The sequence below is a fragment of the Elephantulus edwardii genome, unplaced genomic scaffold, assembly GCF_000299155.1.
Source record: "Elephantulus edwardii isolate Elephantulus edwardi_28Jun2011 unplaced genomic scaffold, EleEdw1.0 scaffold00026, whole genome shotgun sequence".
Classification (NCBI taxonomy): domain Eukaryota; kingdom Metazoa; phylum Chordata; class Mammalia; order Macroscelidea; family Macroscelididae; genus Elephantulus; species Elephantulus edwardii.
In genome coordinates, this window is record NW_006399776.1 from 16604453 (window position 1) to 16626831 (window position 22379).

The following is a 22379-nucleotide window of genomic DNA, read 5'->3' on the forward strand; positions in this document are numbered from 1 at the left end:
TCAGTGCTTCCGTAAATCACTAAGCAAAGTGAATAAATACGTACGTACAAAAAAACAAAGCCAAGGAAGAATTCTTGGCTGCCGAGTCAGAGCCAACTCATAACTGACCTGCTTTCAGGTTCAGAGACAGTAAATTTCAGGGGAGGATGTTGCCCATTTTTCTCCCAAGGAGCTGCGTGTAGTTTAGAATCACAAGAGAGATGTAGTCGTTAGCTGAGCATCACAACTATGGACTACGCCACCAGAGCTCTGCGAAATCCAAGAGGAAAATACTGTGGGAAAAGATGTCCCAATGATCCAGACACTAAAATTGATTTGAGAAGGTCTTTAAAGTTAGCATGATTCATTTCATCAATAAAATCAAAGAAAAACATGGAGAATTTTACAACAACAAGAGGTATAGAATGTGGTTTTTAAAACAAAGCAAAGCAGAAATTCTAAGATTGAAAAATACAGTAAAAGGTCTTAAATATGTAGTGTTGTTGTTGAGAGCTGTCCCATGGATCTTGAGAGCTGTCCCATGGATCTTGACTCACAGCAACTCAATTTAACAGTAGATTTCCCTCTAGGGTTTTCTAGACTGTACTCTCGTCTGACATACTTTGGGCATGTTGCAAGGAGGGACTGGTCCTTGGAGAGGGACATCATGTTTGGGAGAGTGGAGGGACAGCGCAGGAGAGGAAGGTTCTCCATGAGATGGATCGATTCTGTGACTGGAGTGGTGGGAATGAGTGTGTTTGAGACAGAGAAGTTGACACAGGATAGAACAGCGTGTAGGGCTCTTGTACATAGGGTCACTATGAGTCTCAAGTGACTGGATGGCCCATAACAACAACAACAACAACTCTTGATAGGGCCAGATTGAACGGACAACCTTGCAGTTAACAGCTGAGAACTAATAGATGATCAGACACAGCAGAAGAATCAGTAAATGAAAATATGAAACTTAGATCAGTAGAAAACATCCAAACTGACTTTCAGAGGGCAAAAAGGATGAGAAACATAGAAAAGAGCCTAAGAAATATAGGAAACATATTGAAAAGGTTTCTCTCTGAGTGGAGTCCAGAAAAAGAATGCATATTTAATAAGTTCATTTTATATTAATTTTTCAACAAACCCTACACACACTGGTGGTTGCAGTAGGAGAATGATCTCCTTTGGTCAAGGTGTATTGAATGGAAGGAGTACAAGAGAGGCTTCTGGAGTTCTGGGTAATTTTCTCTCTTGACCTTGTAGTAATTATTCAGATATAATTCCTTCTTTAAAAGTAATGATCAAGCTTGATTCTTCACATTATGCATTTTATTGTATGTATGTATTTTTCATTTTAAAAGTTCATAAAGAAAAAGACTTTGCTTATCTGAATTGGGAAAATTAGGTATGCATTTAGCAGATTTTTTTTAACTTGGATGTCCTTAGTTTTAACTATGGTGCTAAACATAGAGTCAATGAATATCTAATACATGATGGATAAAATGAAAGAATTACCATGAACATACCAAACTTTAGAATATTACACAACACACTTGTATATTGAAGTTAATTTTTTTTCACTTAAAAAGTTTTATTTATGTATTTTTTTCCGGGTTAAGTTTTACTTATTGAATTAGTTTCCCCTTTTGATAATGTTTATACAAATTCTGAAAACCTGCTGTAGGTCACCCACGAGTGACTTTTGATTCAACAGCAATGAGTGTGAGATTTTATTTAATATCCTGTGGATTCATTCATGTCATGTTTTGCAGATTCTTCACTCTTCTTTCCAGCTGTGTGTTATTCTATTGCATGAATATATACTACAGTTATTTATTTTTCTGCTGACTAATAAGTCAATTGGTGCCACTGCTATTGTATCTCTTCAGTATATAACTAGGAGTGGAATTGCTGGATCACAATTTATTTCTAGCTTTTTCAGAAGCACCTTACTATTTCTATATTATTTGCACTATTTTCAAATTCTAACAGAAGTGTTAAGAGTTCCATGTTGCCAATATTGTTGTTGTTGTTGTTGTAAGGTGCTGTGAAGTTGAGCATGACCCACAGTGACCCTATGAACAAAAGATCTTAACAACTGCCTTATCCTGTGCCATTCTCACACTTCTTGACACACGAGAGCCCTTTGCAGCAGGCTCTCTGTCAGTCCTTCTGGTTGAAGTTAATTTTAGAGCAAACATGAGGCATTGAGTTGGAACCCACTCGTAGGTGACCCTCAGGTGAGTTTTCAGTGACTGTAAATTACATAGGTGGAGATTGCCCTTCTTTCGCCCAAGGATTTTGAACCATGTGCCTTTAGGTTGGCAGTGCAACTCCTTACAACTAAGCCACAAGAGCTCTGCTTGTTGCTTTAATAGGGAACTATAAAATTAAAAAATTATTTGATTCAGAGGTGACTCAAACTAAGACTATCAGTAGATCCAAGGAAAGTTAGATAATAACATGCCATCCCTACTTAGTTATTATAGGATAGCAGGGTGCTTGTGGGGCAGTTCTACCTGACCTTCCACTTTTAATACAATGGCTGACAAACCAAACAGTGCTTGGTTTCCATGATATCACCATGATGGAGCATGGGATGCAACAGACCATCTTTCTGAACCACAACACATTTCTTACATTCTTAATGGAGTAGAGAAAAGCATTAAAGTCATTTAGACGTCAGCTGTGTTCTTTATATTGACATGGTATTTTTAAAGCATCCTATGCTTTTGCCTTTCCCATAAAATGAAACAAAAAACCCCTCATGCCACAAAATTTCCAGTATCAAACTATACCAGAAAAACATACTGAGACACCTACAACTTCTTAAGGAAGGACAGAAGTAGTCAGACTTTTACACTTTAGCTTAAGTAAAGCCTACCCCCAACTCAAAGAGCTTTTGTACAATATCCATTGTTTTCAAAGTTCCTAATGACAGAAACTTTGTCTTGTACATACACAACCTAGCATCTTCTTGGAACTTATGTGTGAGTTCCATGTAGATAATTTAGAATCAGTTCCCCTAAATTTAGCTGAAAATGACCAACATTCTGAGAATTATGCTTTTCTTCAATACCAGCAAAATTTCTCTGTAATGGAAAGCAGAACCATGGTATTTGACACAGAAAGTCTCACATTAATTTATTCATTGAGATAATAATTATTTTAGCACAATGAAGAATAAGCTCTAACCTCAGAATACTTACAGCTTATTGAAAGAGGAGGATATATCAATAAGCACAATACAGGACACAACATTGCGTTAAAATGGGGCTCAAAATGTGCTGGAGGAAGATTCTGAGGCTTCTGTCACCTCAAAGCATAAAATTTTATGTTCATTTTAAGGCAAGATTGATTTATTGCAGATTGATGACAAGGTATGTTTTCCGCATTTCAAATTAACCAAGTAGACCCAAAGAATTTATTGTAGCTCTTCTGTGACACAGAATTTCATTCTTGTCAAAGCATACTATCCTAGAAATTATTCATATAGTAGTAATAGGAATATAGGTAAAATAACTTTGTTAATATCCCATTTTCAGAATTACTCCAGGAGAACATGGTTGGTGTAAAGAATAGGAGGAATGAGAGAAATGATATGGGAATTGTCAAGTGCTCAGCTATGGAGTAATGTGTAACTTGAATCTGGTGTCTCTTTCCCCCTGTATAGGTCATTCTCCATCAGGAAGGCCACATGGATGATGGATTAACGCTGCAGAGGTGCCAGCAGGAGGAGTCCCAGGCTGCTCGGATTATCAGGAACACAACAGCCTTATTTAGCCAGTTTGTAAGGTAAATCCCTTCCTTCCTTTTGGTGTCAGTACATGTGCTGTATGGTTTTTCAGCAATACCCAATATCTTCTAAATACAAGCAATCTCTGTGTTAATTCAACTTTGTAAGTAATTCCAAACAGATACAGAGTTGTTGAGCTTCTAACCAAAAGATTGTAAGTCTGAACTCAGCAACACCTCCAAGGAAGAAGGATGAGGCCAGCCTAGTCCAATTACGATGATAATGCTATTGTTATCATCAAGTCATTCACAACTCATAGCAACTCTATACAAAACATTCCTGAAACCTCTATCCTTTGCCAACTCCACTGTCTCTGACACACCCACCCTCATGACCCCAGTCACTGAATCAATCCATCTCATCAAGGTTCTCCCACTCTTTCTCTGTCTCTCCACCCTCCCAAGCATGATGTCCCTCTCCAAGGACTGGTCCATCATTGCAACATGCCCAAAGTATGTCAGACAAAGCCTCAGAATCCTTGCCTCCAAGGAGCTTCCTGGTTTTACCTTCTCCAGATCAAACATGATTGTTTTCCTAGCAGTCTATGGTATATTCAGTATTCTTCTCCAGCACCACAGTGCAAAGGTATTCATTCTTCTCTGTCATCCCTTGTCATTGTTCAGCTTTCTAATGCATAGCAAGCAATTGCAAAGACTATGGCCTGTGTCAGGTTCACCTTAGTCTCCAGACTGACATCGTTGTTCTTCAGTACTCTGGAGAGGTCCCTGACTTTGCCAGTGCAGTTCGTCTCTTGATTTCCTGGCTGCTGGTGCCAAGAGTATTGATTGTGGAGCCAAGCAAACTAAAGCCATTAATAATCTCAATCTCTACACCATCTATCATCATGATGTCAATTGGTCCGCTGGTGAGAATCTTTGTTTTCTTGATGTTAGCTTCAATCCATATTGAAGACTGTGCAGTCCTTGACCCTCTGCAGCAAGTGCTTCAGGTCCTCCTCAGTTTCAGCAAGCAGGGTTGTGTCATCTGCATAACACAGATTGTTGATGAGTCTTCCTCCAATCCTGATGCCACATCCCTCTTTACACAGCCATCCTCCCGAATGATCTGTTCCGCATATAGATTGAAAAAGTATGGAGATAGGACACATCCCTGGTGTACACCTTTCCTGATTTTGAACCATGCAGTATCTCCTTGCTCTGTTCTGGTGACTGCCTCTTTGTCCAAATATAGGTTTCTCATAAGCACAATCAAATATTCTGATGTACAGCTTTGAAAACCCTGTGGAGCATTTTAATCTGCCCCAAAGGGTTCCTGAGTTGAAAGTCCCTCAGTGTCAGTGAGGTTTAATGCAAGAAAATGCTCCAAGTCTTTTCAATGATGAAGAATAGGCAGCAAGTGAAGATGATTGTGATGAAGAATTTGTTCTGAGTCAGGTTTGGTTCAAAAGTGAAGGAAGGTTTACATTACAGTAAACTGGAAGGGTTTTTTAGTGAGTTAGGACAGCAAGAGTTGCCAAACTCACTGCCATTTCAACTTAAGGCCAGCATCAGTCAACCGCTAACAGAAAGATTAGGAGGAAACTGCCAGCCTTTCCATTAAAACCTCTACATTCAACCTGCTATACCATCAGAACTTCTAGAGGCTGTGTTTCAAGTATTGTCAGGAAACAAACACAAGCAACAGCTTGAGGTTGAAACATTAGTTTCCCACATTATCTGTGACCTTCTGTTGTCTTTCTTCCTGTCCAACACTTTCTGTGTCCTGTTGACGATTCAGGTAGGTATGATGAAAGTCTTCGCATAAAAATTAAATGAAAAGAGCTGGTGTGCTTTCATTCCTTTTTGTAATACTGCGCAGAGCAGGGAATAAGAAATTCACTATCTTTGTGCTATATTTAAAAACCTTATTCAGAATTGTTGCTGTGACTTGGATCAAATAGGATTTGTATGGGAAGGCTAAGATTCCCCCAAGTACGGCAGAGACTTAAGTGGGAAAAGTAACTGTCTGCTTGGATCATAATCCCTGCAGCCTAAACCATGCTGCCAAAAGAGGACTATGTGGATTGTGTCCACCAATTACCATGAGAAATTGATTCTGTTGTAAACAGTGCAGTGTTCCAAGTCATTCTTTTCTTGTAGGAAAATCTTCCTAAAGCCAAGAGGGTTTAAATTGCATGTGTGAATTTGCATGAAATGAATTCTTCTTTTCTATCTTGACATTTCTTGTTGTTGAAGCACTGTAAGCCAAAGAATGTTTATTAGTTAGGATGTAAGCTAAAGTGCTTTTACAGTCAAGGTAAGTTTTTCTTTTTCTTTTAAGTGATTATATAGAGTGAACAGGAAGTTTTGGAAAAGAGGCGGCCTTCATATCAGGGCTCACGTTTCTTCTCTCTTGTGTTGCCATCCCCTGCACTCATGATTCTTAAAGGTACATGTTTTACACCATTTCAGATTAGCCACATAGACCTAAGAATTTATTGTAACACTTACTACTGTGACACAACTTCATTCTTGTCAAAGCATAATATCCTAGGAATTATCAATGTAGTAGGAATAGGAATATAGGTAAAATAACATTGTTAATAGCCCATTTTCAGAATGACCCAGGAGAATATGGTTGGTGCAGAGAGTAGGAGGAATGGGAAAAATGCTACAGGAAATGTTGACTGCTCAGCTATGGGGTAATGTGTAAGTTGACTCTGTGCTAAAATAATTATTATCCCCATCAATGAATGAACATGAGACCTCCTCGGTAGGCATGTCAGCATTATTTGAGAAGGAACTTGTGAATATGCTATCAGGTCTCAGCCCAAATTTACTAACTCAGATCACTTCAGAGATGTTATTGGCGGCCCTCAGGTTGATTCTAACTTATGGGTCAACACACGCAAACAAACACACACACCCTACTATGCAGAGGAGAATCTAACTTACGGGTACACACACAACCCCCTCACACCCTCGTGTGCAGAGGAGAAGTTTCAAGGCTCTTCCTCTCAGGTAAGTTGCCATGCCTGCCTTTCAGGGTGTGTCTGAACGAATTTGAACCACCGATCTTTTCACTTAACCAAGTACTTAACAATTTGTATCAGTCAGAAAATAATGTTTTAATATCATCTCCCCACCCCCGGTGATTCTGTTACATGCAAAAACTTAAGCAGTGCCTCTCACTGTCAGTAAGTCTATTCCAACTCATGACTGACCTTCCAGCGGCTTTCCAAGACTGTAAATTGCACTTGAAGGGACTCATTCTCTTTTTTTCAAAGTGCGTTTGGTGGGTTTGAACTGCCAGAGAAGTGTGGCCTTTGGGTTAGCAGTGTAGCTCTTCAAGGACTATACAGCTAGTGCTCCCTAAAGTTAGGTTCTCTTCTCCAGAAGTTAGGAACCTTCAAGGCTAAATGCTAACAGAAGGATTGTGGGTGCAAACCTACCAGGTGCTTTATGAAAGAAAGATAGCAGTCTGCTTCTGTCAGATGGACAGCCCTGGAAATGCTGTGGACAGTTCTACTCTGTCCAGTAGGATTGATATGAGTCAGAATTCTACTCTGTCCAGTAGGATTCATATGAGACAGAATTTGTCCCAGTAGCAATCGGTTTGCTATGGGCTCCAGAATTAAACTCATATATTTGGCCATATGTTAGAATCTTCTGGGGAGCTTTTGAACACTCACTTAGTTCTCTGGGGGTAAGATCCAGATGCTAAATTTCCCCAGGTGATTCTAATATTTATCCACAATTGCAAATGACTGTACTAATGTGTTGTGTTCATTTGTATGGTCAGATGTAACTAACTAGCACCATGTTGAGGTCTGTCTTCTAAGAAGGCGAAGAAGGATGCATGTAGGACAAGAAATTTCTTTTTAAAGGCTGTGCTCCATAGGTGACATACATCACTTCCTCTTAGGTTTTATTCCTTTGGTTATAACATAGTCACATGGTCATGTCTAACATTAAACTAAAAATATTTCAGCTCATTGCCATCAGCTTGGAAGCACCTCCTAGTTGGCTCTCCAGCAGGTTTTAAGAGGCTATAAATTGCAGAACAGATTGCTCATCTATCTTCCTCAGAAACAGTGGGTTGCCTTTGGATTGGTAGTACAATTATTTATCCACTTGGCCAGCAGAACAAGAGACAAAAAATAATATCTCTGCTCTGGTTTGCTTTGTATCTAGTTGTTGGTGGTGTTAGGTGCTGTTGAGTCGAGTACGACTCATGGTGACCCTATGAACAAAAGATCTTAACCCTGCTCTATCTCATGCCATCTTCACACTCCCTGTCGCACAAGAGCCCATTGCAGCAATCACTGTGTCAATCCACCTGGTTGAGGGTCGTCTTCTTCTTCACAGGCCCTTCACCCTTCCCAGCATCATGTCCTTCTCCAAGGAATATGCCCTCCTAGCGACATGCACAAAGTATGTGAGGTGAAGCCTTCTCATTCTTGCCTCCAGAGAACACTCTGGAAGCACCCTCTCCAAGACAAACCTGTTGGTTCTCTTGGCTGTCTCTTGTTCTGTGCTCTTCTCCAATACCACAGCTTAAAGGCCTCAGTTCTTCTGTCATCCTCATTGTTCAGCTCTCAGATGCATAGCAAGTAATTGGGAAGACTTTGACCTGGATGCATAGCAAGTAATTGGGAAGACTGTGATCTGAATCGAACTACTCTTCAGTAATTTGGAGAGGTCCCTAACTGCAGATTTTCCCAGTGCAGTGTGTGTTCTTATTTCCTGACTGCTGGTATTAAGGGTGTTAATTGCAGATCCAAGCAAGATTATACGTAGTAGAGATTGTCATTTTGCTTCTAATTTAGAAGAGAGGGAGATTAGGTGATAAAGATTGTCTTGCTATTCTCCCACTCTATTCACTTGTTTCTTGTGATCCCCAAGCAAAATATTTTCTCCTTTCTGGCAAAGTCTGTAAGGAGTTGAGCTACTAAACCAAAGACTGAGCCTCCCAGACCACTGCAGTCTCCCAGCAGCTCTTCAAGGGAAAGATACACAGTCTCCTCCTGTGTGATTTACAGCCTGAGAAACCCCGCTGGAGCGTCAGCTATGAGTCAGTTCAAACTCAATGACAGTTCGAGTTATGTCTCATTATATCCAGAATCTGCTACCATTCGTTAAAGAAATTCTGTAAGAACAAATGTCTTGGTCTAGACAGAAAAAGGTGTCTGCATACAAACCTAAGTCTTTTCATTCACCACTAGAATCATAATATTAGAGTGGAAAGACTTTATTTATTTGGTATGTAATCCTCTTAATCCTTACATATTTCTTGAAAGTCACTTATGTATCACATATGCACAAAAATTAATAGAAAGAGGACAAAACCTACGTGTTAAACTAGAAATTCATAGTGGAAGAATACATAGGTATCCATTTGTGTGACCTTGTACTAGACACTTTAAACTGTCTTCCTGGATTGTAGTTCTTATAGCCAAAACAAGGAAATATAACACCAGAATCAAAGGCAACAAAAGAAAAAAAATTAGTAAGATTTTATCAAAATTAAAGTTTGTCAAAGGATTCTGTATATAAACTTAAGAAAAGATCCCCCATAATATGATAAAATATTTGCAAATATTTCCTGATAAGGAACTTGTACCCTTATTAATATAGTCAGCTCAATTCTTTGTTTCAATTCAGCGCTTATAAGAGTTTGACATATTCAACTCACCTCTTATAATTCAACAATACAAAGATGAGAATAAGCCTATTTTTTTAAAGCTGGCAAAAGGCCCAATGAGACAGTTCCACAAAAAGTCGCCGCTCTGCTTTACAAGTTCAGTATTCATGGATTCAATGAACCAGGAATGGAAAATATTTAGGGATAAAAAAGGATTCTTAAAAGACACAGATATAGGAGAGCTCTGGTGGCCTAGTGGCAAGAAGCTGCACTGCAATCCCAGAGGCTCATGGTTCAAATCTACCAGATGCTCTGCCAGGGAAGGAGGGACAATCTTCTCCTGTACCAGTCAGATCCGATTTGACGGTACACCCCCACACAAATAATAAAATAAAATAAAAGAATGCTTTAAAAAAAAAAAGAGATAAGTGGCCAAGGCAGTAACAATAGGAATCCCAGAATATTTAATTATGCTCATTTGAAACCTAGACCAAGAGGCTGTTGTCTGAACAGATCAAGGGAACACGGCATGATTTGAAACTGGGAAAGATATGTATCAGAGTTATATCCTTTCCTCATAACTGTTCAATCTATACTTTGAGCAAATCACTCGAAAAGAAGCTGGACTCTATGAAGAAGAACGTGGCATCAAAATTGGAGGAAGACTCATCAGCAAACTGTGGTATGCAGATAACTTGCTTGCTGAAAGTGAGGACTTGAAGCACTTGTTGTGGAAGGTCAAAGAATACAGCCTACTATATGGATTATATGGATTGAATCTCAACATCAGTAAGACAAAAATTCTCACCAGTGGACTTAAAAGAAACATCATGATAGATGGAGAAAAGATTGAAGCTTTCAGTGATTTTGTCTTTCTTGGATCTATAATCAATATCCTTGGTACCAGCAGTCAGGAGACCAGGAGACACATTGTATTGGGAACATTTGTTGTTAGGGACCTCTCCAAATTACTGAGGAGTGATGATACCAGTTTGAAGACTAAGGTGTGCATGATTCGAGCCATGGTCTTTTCAGTTATTTGCTGTACTTCTGAGAGCTGGGCACTAAATAAAAACGGCAGAAGTAGAATCGATACCTTTGACCTGTAGTGTGAAGAAGAGTGCTGAATATTCCATGAACTTCCAGAAGAACAGTTAATGTCTTGGAGAAAGTGCAGCCAGAATACTCCTTGGAAAGGGTGGCAAAGCTTCATCTCACATATTGTGGGCATGTTGCTAGGAGAGGCTGCTTCTAGGATAGGGACATCATACTTTAAAAGGTTGAATCTTAACAAAAGAGAAGCCGCCTCTTGATAAGATGGATTGACCCAGTGATCAAAGCAATGGGCTCAAGAGTGTTAGGTGATGCAGATGGCACAGGATAGAACAGGTTCAGATCTGTTGTTCATAGAGTCACTATGAGTTATACGTGACTCCACAGCACCTAACAACATTTACATTGCATTTCTATTTCATTAGATAAGTAATTAACTTAGTGACGTTCCAGTAGCAAATAGCCTAGTGATAAGGAGTTTCACAGCCAACTGAGAGGCAAGTGGTTTGAATCCACCAGCTCCTCACTAGAAAGAGGGACAATCTCATCTCTGAAAACCCTTTGGAGGGCCAGCTTTGAGTTGATTTCAACTCCACCGAACTGACTGTGAGATGGGTGAATTCTGGAATGATTTCTCCAAGGAGGACTGTATATAGTAAGCAAAGAGCATATGTAAAGATGCTCAATGCCATGGTGGTGGTTTGGTGCTATCAAATACTTATTGCACCCTATGAATAGCAGACCAGTCCTATCCTGTGCCATCCGAGTCACCTCTGACATGCCTGAGCCCCTTGCTTTGGTCACTGTCAATCCATCTTGCTGGAGCTCTTACTCTTTCTTGTTGACGCTCCATCTTTCAAAGCATGCAAATCAAAAGGCATATTGAGATATTACTTCACCTCAACTAAATGGAAAACCCCAAATCTACTGCTATCTCATGGGTTCTGACTTAGGAAGACCTCACATTGAGTGACCTCATAGCTGTAAATATTTATGAAAGGAGACTTTGCTCATCTTTCTCTACAGAGTAGTCACTGAATTTGAACCTTCAGCCTTTTGATCAATAGCCAGCACATCTTGCACTTTGTTACAAGTTTACTTTAAGAGGAAAAAAAATACAGCAAAATAAAAGTAGAGATGGAGACAAGGAGATAGATAGAAAGAATAAAATCTAATCATAGAAATGCTTACCCTTGTATTTATTCTATTCCAGACAGGGGTGACAAGTGAAAAGAACTGGGGATTAAGATTCAGTGACTGGAGTAATGGGGGTAGGTGTGTCAGAGATGGTGCGATTGACACAGGATAGGACAGAGTTTAGAGCTGTTGTACATAGGGCTGCTATGAGTCACAGGCGACTCGATGGTACATAACAACAACCGGTGTCCTAGTGGTGAGAAGCTGTGCTGCGGGTCCAGGAGCATGCAGGCCAAATCCGCCAGCTTTTCTGTGTGGAAAGGATGGGTGTGCTCCTCCCATGGTGCTAACTGCCACGGAAAACCCACTGGAGAGTCAGTGGAGGGTCGGTTCTGACTCAATGGCACATGCCAAACAGAAGCTGCCCTAATCCATAGGAAGTTGCACTGCTGACCCAAAGGTGGCATCTCTCTGGCAGTTCAAATCCAGTTCAAATCTCTGGCAGTTCAGGAGAAAGGCAGTCTTCTGTGATTTACAATTTCAGAATACCTGCTTGCGGGTTAGTTAGGAGTCTTTTTTTACTTAACAGCAGAGAACTTGAGGGTTGTTTTTTTTTTTAATTCAAAAGGTCACTATTTTTAAAAAGTAAGCATGTTAATGAGTGGGCAGTTAAGTTACTGTCTTAATCACAGTTATAATTTTGTCCTTGGTGTTGTGTACTATTGGGTCAGAGACCCATAGCTGTCCCTGCTGTGGGTTTTCAGAGGCAATCAATCATATGGGAGGAGATGGCCCAGCCTTCTTCCACAGAGCAGCTGGTGGATTCAAACCAGTGCTTTCAGGATTGCAGCAGAGGTTTTTTAACCCCTAGGCCACCAGAGTCCTTGAAGAACATCAAAATAGAAATCCTCATTGGACATTTAGAGAGGACTTGTTTGGTGTGAGGTGCTGAAATATCACAGCAATTTTAATAGTATTAGGTTAGAAGTTGCTTGGAAATAGGTGAGCTAAACGGAGTAATTTCCCTGTATTTATAAAATTGCTTTAAATAAAATTCTTTTGGTTATTCTCTTATATGGTTCTGTTGGTTGGCCGATTTTGCATTATAACCATTCACACAGCAACTACTTCTGGAAGCCATTCTTTGTTACCGTGGTGGGGCACATAGAAACCAGGACATAGGAAGCTCACTAGGGCCCCTGATGGAGGCCCCATACCTGAGACATGATGATCTCATATTTTTTAGTGGCAACAACCGCACAGCTGCCCCCATCACCCTGCCCATAGAAGAAGTCCTCCAGACCCTACAGGACTTGATTGCCTACTTCCAGCCCCCAGAGGAGGAGATGCAGCATGAAGACAAACAAAACAAGCTCCGCTCACTCAAAAACAGACAGAATCTTTTTAAGGAAGAGGTAGGTTTGGGGGTTGCAGTGGAGAATAGAACTAAAATAGAGTCATGTCCCTGTGACTGCAATTTAGCTTTGTCTCGGTGCATCACATGTTTATGAAAGAGCTAAAGAATTGGGGGGGGGGGCTGGGGAGAAGAGAGAAGTGGAAGAAAAGGATAAATTGGAAGCTGACCTTTTCTGTCAGCCTCCTAAGGTCATATTTGCATTGGTTGGCACTTTCAAACCAAATTATATTTGAAGGCTTCACTGCTGTGTGTTTTATCCAAAATCCATTTTCAATAAATCTCAGCTATTAGAGCATAACGTTGACTGTGGTTCTCAAATTTTGGGAGACATCAAAATCACTTAGGAAGCCGGGTTGAGGGAAGAAATGACTAGTCTTCATCTCATCAGAAATGCCTGAGAAGCTGGTATTTTATGATACAGAAGATGCTGGAATCTTTTGCTAGACCTTGAGCTTTTAAGTCACTGGAGGTGGAGCTCAGAAATAGAAGACACAGTCAGTCTTGAAGGGACCTGTGTCCTACTCATTGCTCTGCCCATGGCCCTTTGCAACTACAGATAAGTCAGTTTTTTCCTGCACTTGAATGTGTTGATTTGACATTGATGTCAAATTCTGTGCCTTGCTCTCAACACCAATACATGGGGACAGAGCTTATCGCCTAAGCATTTCCATCATTAATAGGGCAGATGGGGCATAAAACTAGTCCGGCTCATTCTCATCTGAGCAGACTCTGGCATGGGGGACATTGTCTATGTCTTTGAGACTACAAAAATTCCATGAACTATCTTCCTGCCACTCTGAACAACAGCTAAACAGGGAAGTGGTTGCTGAGTGGCTGAAGATTGTGAATTAGCTGGGAAAGGTCTTGGAAATCATCTTTTATTTGTGTTGTCTTTAAATTGCACCCTCCTTTTCTGGGAGGAGGAAAGCAAGTATGACTATTTTCTGCATTTTAATGAAATTTCTTTAAATTGAGCTGATTTGAAATGTGAAGGAAATATAGGAACCATATCCAGTGCTGTTACCGGGTGAGTCAGAAACATCTCACACCAGACAAAATGCAGCTTTTGTCTCATTCAAGCTCCTTCTTCCTTAATATGTCCTTGTATTGAGCTAGACACGTGGGGCCAACCCCGTCAGAAGAGATTGCTGACTCACCCCTAAAATGGTTACTATTTCAGACAGACTCTGAGGCATGAGAAGGCATACTTTGTTTTTTTAAGAGAAAAATAACAAAATTCAGCGGGCAGCTTGGATTCTTATTTGCATATTGGCATTATCAGTGTTCAGAGGTGAATGCTGGTGGGGGTGGGGAGGTGATAGCTAAAGAGACCCTTTTTAAGCAGGAACTTTGACATTTTCCAATTTTTCAGGGGATGTTGGCTCTGGTGTTGAATTGCATTGATCGCTTAAATATCTACAATAGCGTGGCCCACTTTGCAGGGATTGCAAGGGAAGAGAGTGGCATGGCCTGGAAGGAAATTCTGAACCTCCTGTACAAGTTGCTGGGTAAGTACATGCCCAGAGCCCTTTCTGGGACAATTCCTTAGTGTGGGTGGGAGTGATACTGTTAGGTGCCATCCCAGTGCACAACGGAGGGAAACCCTGCCCACCCTCACAATGTTTGCTCTGCTTACACCATTGTTGTTGCCTCCATGTCAGTCATGTCTTTGGGGAGCTTCCTCTCCATAACTGACCCTGTACTTTTTGTACATGATAACTGACTCCAAGGCCTCACCCCTAAAGGTTGCTTTGGAGCCCTTGTATCAACCCTTTGCTTCAAATCAGCAGTTCTGCTAACTAGTAACCATTTGTTGGGAACTCTGATGCCTTAGTAGTAAAGAGTGGGCACTGTCAACCCAAAGGTATGTGATTACACTGCCTCTGAAAAGCTGCCGGAGAATCAGCCATGAGTCGGTTCTGACTCGATGGTATAGAATAAGAACAACAAGAAGTAAATATTTGTACTTCTTTCCACACGTGGAGCCAAAGACCAGTTAGCAGTGGGTGGAAGCGGTTGGAGATCACTTTGCTATAACCACCTGTGTGCTCAGGGACAGTTCCTAAAGCTCCCTGAGCTACTGTTGCTGTTTATTTAAAATGAGGGAACAGTACTAGCTAGAATAAGCTAGAGAACAGTCTTGAGAAATCAGCCGGAGTCCTCCTCCAATGATAAGGAGAGGATTATGTTGATTGCCGTTGCACTGTGTGACCTTGTAAAATCTCTTCCAGCTCTATTTTCTAGCGATAAGGCTCATACTCAGTGGTGATTATTACCATTATCACGAATATTCATTGGATGCTAACCTGTCAAGCAGCTTAACATCTCTTTTTAATCCTCAGCAATAGATTCTCCTATTCTCCTTGTTTTACTGGTGAAAAAACTCATAGAAAGAGAGGCTTGTAACTTTTCGAAGGTTTGAGGCTGCTTACTCACCCTTCGAGGGAGCTCTGGTGGCCTAGAGGAGTTGTGTGACCAATCCAGAGGCAGACAGTTCAAATCCATCAGCTGCTCCGGTGGAGAAAGGGGACAGTATCCTCAAGTGTAATTTACAGCCTCTGAAAAGTGTTAGTTATGAGTTGGTTCGGACTCAATGGCATATAACAGCAGCCAGCACCTGTAGTCCCCTTTGGAAACCCATTAGGATCCTAGGCTGAACTTGCCCTCCATTGACTGTTGAAAAGGAAAGCAGGCCTGCGAGAAGACCTTTCATTATCCCAGCTTCCCAGCCTCCTGCCCAGTCCCTGACCACTGACAATGGGAAGGACAAGCTAATTGGGGTCAATCAATTTATATAGACTTGTTCCAGAGTACTATCTCCTCTTTTGCTCTAGGGAAGGTTACTTGGCCTAAGTTGGTGAAAATTTAATGACCGTATGTTCTCTCCCTCCCTTGGCAGTATTAATAACTGGGTGGATTCTTAAAACACAAATGATGAGTCCCCATTCCTGGCATTTCTGTTCTGGTAGATAGTGAGATGCCACCCAGTAATTTGCATTTTTAACACATTCTCGGGCTATGTGGATTTTCTTGGTCCAAGAACCACACTTTGAGAACCATTGTCATGTAGTGAAAGAGCAGTAGTGTAGCGTGTAAGGTATTGATCAGACTGATAACGGAAAGGTCACCAGTTCAAATCTGTCAATCACTCTAGAGAGAAGGATAGGCAGTGTCTTCTGAGAAAAGATTTACAACTTTGGAAACCTGATAGTGGGTCTCTTTGAGACTATGAATGAGAAGCAGTTTGACAACAGTGGGTAGATCATCTGCCTGCGGATAGGATTTAGGTTTGGAGTTAGATGTTTCATTTATTTTATTAGATTAACCAACCTGTTTACTAAACGCAAGGGCTTCTTTCCATAGCCAATTGCCAATAAGACGAACGGATTGCAGTATCCATAAAGCACTTTATTACCAGATCTGGGAGACAGTGAGTCACCTCCAAGACTGCCTCCCTGTCTGGGAGTGGTCATGGGGTTTTATACTAGGGTGAAGCACTAGATCATTTAACAATGCACTTTTGTTAGTAAAAAAAGTAACTTCTACATCTGAAAAGAACAGTTCACATTTAAGTATCAGTAATTCAGGAAGGGCACAGTTCTCTTCCTGGTAAACAGGCAGGTTAAGATATAATTTATATATGACTGGAGAACCAGCCTCACCAGGATCTAGGATAGATGCATTTCCTCTCCTGATAAACAGACCAATTAAACTACTTTACATGACTAATGACAGGAAACAGAATTTGGATGTCTAGTAACTAGCAGGCTGAAGAAATAATTGACATAATTTTGTTTTATATAGTTGTATAACTGTTACATATATAGAGAATTCTGAACTTATTAATACCACCCTATCTGACCTTTTTCCTTGAGTTCATTTGGATGCTTTGAACATTGAAATATAGCACATTTTAAGTAAGATTTATGAAAACACTACAAAAAGTTGAGTGAACCAGGTGCTAAGTCAGTACTTATTTCCTGCTTATCACCATCTGCAGCAATTTATGAGGTTTTTTGGGGTTTGGATTTTTCCCCTCCTCTGTCAGTTCAAATCTGTTTCATGAAGTAGGGAATCCATCCGTGAGTCTTCTTCCCCATTCTGCTGCCCCCAGCAACTCCATGGGTGCCTGGGATAGAACAGATTCTCTAGAAATATTTGTTCAGTGAGTGAGAGAGTGTTGGATTTTTACTTCTCTAAATATAGAAGTAGGGAGAGGAAGATTGCCATTCAATTCATTTTGGTTGCTAAGTAAGGGAAGTATTTACACAAGTATTACACAATGTCTAAATGGCTTAATTTACACAAATATTTCACAGCTTCCCCAGTTCTTAGGCTCTTTACTGTGCCCTTTAACCTACATAATCAGATATTTCCTTCTTTTCAGCTGCTCTCATTCGAGGAAACAGAAACAATTGTGCTCAATTCTCCAACAACCTTGATTGGCTAATCAGTAAACTGGACAGACTAGAATCTTCCTCAGGTATGAGATGAAGTATTTTCTTTACCCTTGCGGTGAGAAAGAAAACAACATGCATTTTTTTTTTAGCCATTCTTTTCCACAGGATTGCAAATTATATTCAAATACTTAATGTCAACAAAAAGTAATAAAAACTTAAAGCCCCCTGCTACCCCTTCAACATAATTTAACATCTCTAACCTGGGTTAAAAACATCCTTCCTTTTCTGTGGACTTTGAAACTTTTCCTCTTCACTTTTGCTTATCCCTGTAATCACCCCCCTTCAAGCCTTCTCACCCCTACTCCGTGACACTCGAGGTTCTCTAACTGCTGCTTGAACTCTTACTCTCTGGATTTCTGGGCTCTGCGTTGCACTTCTGTTTTGGGTAGAAGCAGTATTGAAAGATGACCAAGGTCTGGACAGAAGTGATGTTCCTCACTCAGTCCGCAAATCATTCCTCACATCCTATCTAGATCCTCCTTGATTCTCAGAGAGTTGTAACCAAAAGTATGGTCATCAGTGGTGAGTGACTACCCTGAAAAGCTCAGCTGAGTGGACATGCCAGCTGTGGGCTCCTCTTGGGACACCGGATGATTTTTATCCTTTTCTCATGTTCCAGATGTGACAGTGTTACCAAATTCAACATAAATCACAAAGGTAGCACTCTCAGGTTTCAGCTCCAGATGTTAGTGTGTGGTGGTGAGTGTTCTGGCTTCGGTCTCTCATGCCTAGACAAAGAATTGAGCTGGGTGGGACACAATGGAAAGGCCAGTGCTGCCACAGAGTCACCATGGAGTGTACAGTAATGTCACTGCTTAAGAGAACTGCTGCTCGGTTTATAGCCCCAGAGACTTGAATGGCTGCTAAACTTAGGGACTTGGAACTTTCCAAGAAGGCGTGGTGCTAAGTGGAAATAATGTTGTTGTTGTTGTTGTTGTTGTTGTTGTTGTTGTTATGTGCCATCGAGTCGCCTGCGACTCATAGTAACCCTATGTACAACAGCCCTAAACTCCGCTCTGTCCTGTGCCAATCGCACTGTCTCTGACACTCCCATCCCAATTATCCCAGTCACTGAATCAATCCACCTCATAGAGGGCCTTCCTCTCCTGCGCCATCCCTCCACCCTCCCAAGCATGATGTCCCTCTCCAAGGACCGGTCTCTCCTCACTACATGTCCGAAGTAAGTTAGACGGAGCCTCAGAAATCCTTGCCTCCAAGGAGCCACCCGGTTTAACCCTCTCCAGGACAAATCTATTTGTTTTCCTAGCAGTCCATGGTATTCTCAGTACTCTTCTCCAGCACCACAGCTCAAAGGCATCAGTTCTCCTTCTATCCTCCTTGGTCATTGTCCAACTCTCTGATGCGTAACAGGTGATTGCGAAGACTATGGCCTGTATCAGATGCACCTTAGTCTCCAGAGAGACACCACTGCTCTTCAGCACTTTGGAGAGGTCCCTAATAGTAAAGTTAATTTATTACAGATGGGAAAGTGCATTTCAGAGAGGGTAACAGGTTACTTACCAAAGAGAGGAAAGAAATGGAATGGGAATGATGCTGGGCTTCTGGGATTGTGGACTTACATAGTCTTCTTCCTCCTGGGACATGCTTTATGCAAAGCAACTGAGTGGTGTTTGAATCAATGATAGTGTTGCTGGAGGTTCCCACTCAGGTCTGTGGTCCATGAGGTCACAGAGTCTCACATGCTTAAAATGTTAAGTGTCTTTGGGAATATTTACTGCATGTCAGCCTTCCAAGATAAGAGCGTCCCCCTTATAAGTAAAGACATGCCTCTCCTGGCTCTGATTGGAATAGCCTTTGCCCTCTTGTTTACTTTTTATCTAATATGTACTCAGGTTGTGTTCTAATAGCTTGCTTGGCAAGGTCCAGCTGAAACTGCAAGGCACTTTATGACTTTACCCTTAAGTCTTCTTCCCTGTGCTTTTGCCCCAAATTATTTAATATCTATTTAACACGCTGCTGCACACTTAAGTTGACAACTATGCTTATTGTTGTTTGTTGTTGTTGTTGTTAAGTGCTGTTGAGTCGCAGGCGACGACCCTGTGAAGGAGAGTCCTCAATGCTTGGGTGCCTTTCATCCTCTCTCCCGGTTCATAGGGTTTCCAGAGGCAAGCTATTACGGAAGTGGATGCCTCTCCTCCTTCCAAGCTTGTTTTAATAGGGGAGCTCCACCCCACTCTCTGTCTGCATTGGGTAGACAACCATTAACGCATTTGACACATTAGTGTCACAGGAAGACTGTGCTTAGAAACACTTTTTTTGGCCATCATTTGCAGCAATGTGTTAACTCCTAACAACAGGGACTTTAACATAGAAAAGACAAAGGAATGATCCCTTTGGGCCTTCATCCTGGATTACCCACGAATATGCTGGACCCCAGGAGTGACAAGTTTCACTTAACAGTAAATATTCCAGTGTACCGAAAAGAGGTGGCAAAACAATAAAGTCTTTAGATAACTTAAAGTTTTATTTGATATACCAATGCATCTAAAATAGAATAATTGATAAGGTTGTTCCCTGGAATATTTTCTAAATTACTTGAGTGACTTTAAATTTTCTGCAAACTGTATTATCTGCTTCTCCATTCAACTTTAAATGTTGCTTGGTCTGATCAAATTAAGAATATCATTTATAGCTTCTTCTCTATATTGTGACATTAGAAGGATTTCGTTCCGAAGGAATGAGATGAAGTTAGTTCTAAATTAAACTTCCTCCTCAATTGCAGACTGGTTGGCCCCCAGGGGGCAGCTGAAGTTCACCAGAGATGACTGCATCTTCAGTCGGGAAATATTTAATAGATTCAAGGAATTGTTGATGTATCAGTTCCCACAGGATGGCCTTTGTGTTCTCAGGTTTCTGAATTATGATGACTTCTGCAGGTTACTTAATGTCTAAATGACTTGTGTGGCATTCGTGCAGGAATCTTGGAAGTTTTACACTGCATCTTGATTGAGAGTCCAGAAGCCTTAAATCTGATAGCGGAAGGCCACATCAAGTCTATCATTTCGCTGCTGGATAAACACGGGAGGAATTATAAAGTGAGTATGGGATGATGAACCACAGCTACGATTGTGTGAGTCTGAGAGAGTGTCTGCTACTCTCTTTCTTGGCTTAAATAAATGCCTCAGGAAACTAGGGTTTGCAAAAGCCCTTTCTTGCCTAAAAGCCCACTCTTTTAAAAAAAAAATTTATTTTAGTGAAAGTTTACAGAGACAGGGTTTCCAGTTATTCATTGTTACACTTTTCTCCCTTTCCATCCCCTCTCCCCAATTCACTCTTCTCCTTGAAAAGTAAAAGAAAACCTCTTTCATTATTATGCAATCCCTCCCCCCAAGTCCACTCCACTGTGTAGACTTCATTCTGGACTCATCCAATCATATATTCCTTTTAAACAGTTCTCTCCCTCATTTGTTTCATGCAGTATCGATCATTCATCCCCTCCTTCTCTGTCTTCCCTCAACCCTCATGTCAGTCCCGTTTTACAACAGTGCCCCTATGTAATATTTGTCCTTTTGTGACTGAGATATCTCACTCAGCATAAGCTTGGCAATTATACGGACTCTTAGAAAGGTCTCCCTGAGCTTCCATCCAGCTACTTAAGCTGTTTTAAGTGCCATCAAGTTGACTCTCATTCATGGTGATCCTATGTATAACAGAAGAAAGTGCTGCTGGGTCACATTCCACTCTAGTGATTGTGGGTGTACTTGAGTCATTGTTGCTTAGGAGGTTATTTTCCAACACTATGTGACACAAAATTTTGTTATGAGCCATAAGGTTTTCCTCTGGCTAAGTTTTGGTGGTAGATTGTCAGACCTTTTCCCATAGTCTGTCTCATCAGAATGTACTAGATGCTCCTCAGAATAATGATGATCAGTCTCTTCCCATGTTATTTACAGACCCTGACAACCTGCTGGTTCCCACCTGATGGCACAAAACAACAATAATCTTAATCTAGTGATTCTGATGAAACCCGAAACCAAAGTTTACTTTCCTTGTACTCTGAATACCAGTGAATCCAGCACAGTAAGAAAACTGGGATTGTTGCCCCAAATCCTGATCATAATTGTTAATCCTTAACAGACAGGTCACTACATGAATCATTCACCTAGGCTCTTTTAAAGGCCATCTGCACAGGGATGGTGCCCATCCTAGAATAAGAATGTCTGAGAGTTTAGCTGTGAAACTGCAGATACCGATCTATATAGAATAGATAGTAATCTGATTTTAAAATGGAATAGAAATCAGATTTTAACATAGAAAGTCTTAGGAACATGGCATATTGCTAAATAATGTCACATTTACCGAGAACCAAACCAGGTCAAGTCAGTTCATATATGCACAAGCAAGCAAAAGGACTGAAGCTGTCCACCTCTTTTTTTGCATAGTAATTTGGTGACTTGTTGTTGTTGTTATGTGCTGTCGAGTCGTTTGCGACTCATAGTGACCCTATGAACAACAGCCCTAAACCGTGCTCTATCCCGTGCCAATCTCATTGCCTCTGATACACCCATCCCGATTACCCCAGTCACTGAATCAATCCACCTCATAGAGGGTCTTCCCCTCCTGCGCTGTCCCTCTACTCTACCAAGCATGATGTCCCTCTCTAAAGACTGTCTCTCCTTACATGTCCAAAGTATGTCAGGCGAAGCCCCAGAATCCTTGCCTCCAAGGAGCAGCCTGGTTTAACCCTCTCTAGGATGAATCTGTTTGTTTTCTTGGCAGTCCACGCAACGTTCAATACTCTTCTCCAGCAACACAGCTCAAAGGCGTCAATTCTCCTTCAATCCTCCCTAGTCATTGTCCAACTCTCTGATGCCCTTCAATTATTTCATCTATTAAGCAGAAACAGTGTTACTTCCACTTACTAAAGGTAGCATTTTACATAATTTATTTTAAAGTTCTAACAATTATATTTTTAAGAAATTCTATCTCTAGGTACAGT

The 22379-nt window shown here is 40.9% G+C and overlaps 1 protein-coding gene across 2 annotated transcripts in view; it reads left to right on the forward strand.

The window, feature by feature from the left end:
- RYR3 (ryanodine receptor 3) overlaps positions 1–22379 on the forward strand; it is a 753100-nt gene that overhangs the window by 364902 nt on the left and 365819 nt on the right. For both annotated transcript variants that reach the window (XM_006883055.1, XM_006883056.1), the window contains exons 12-16: positions 3647–3768; positions 12789–12957; positions 14332–14467; positions 17347–17442; positions 20357–20475. In XM_006883055.1, coding sequence (XP_006883117.1) covers positions 3647–3768; positions 12789–12957; positions 14332–14467; positions 17347–17442; positions 20357–20475 — 642 coding nt within the window. The remainder of the gene's footprint in view (positions 1–3646; positions 3769–12788; positions 12958–14331; positions 14468–17346; positions 17443–20356; positions 20476–22379) is intronic.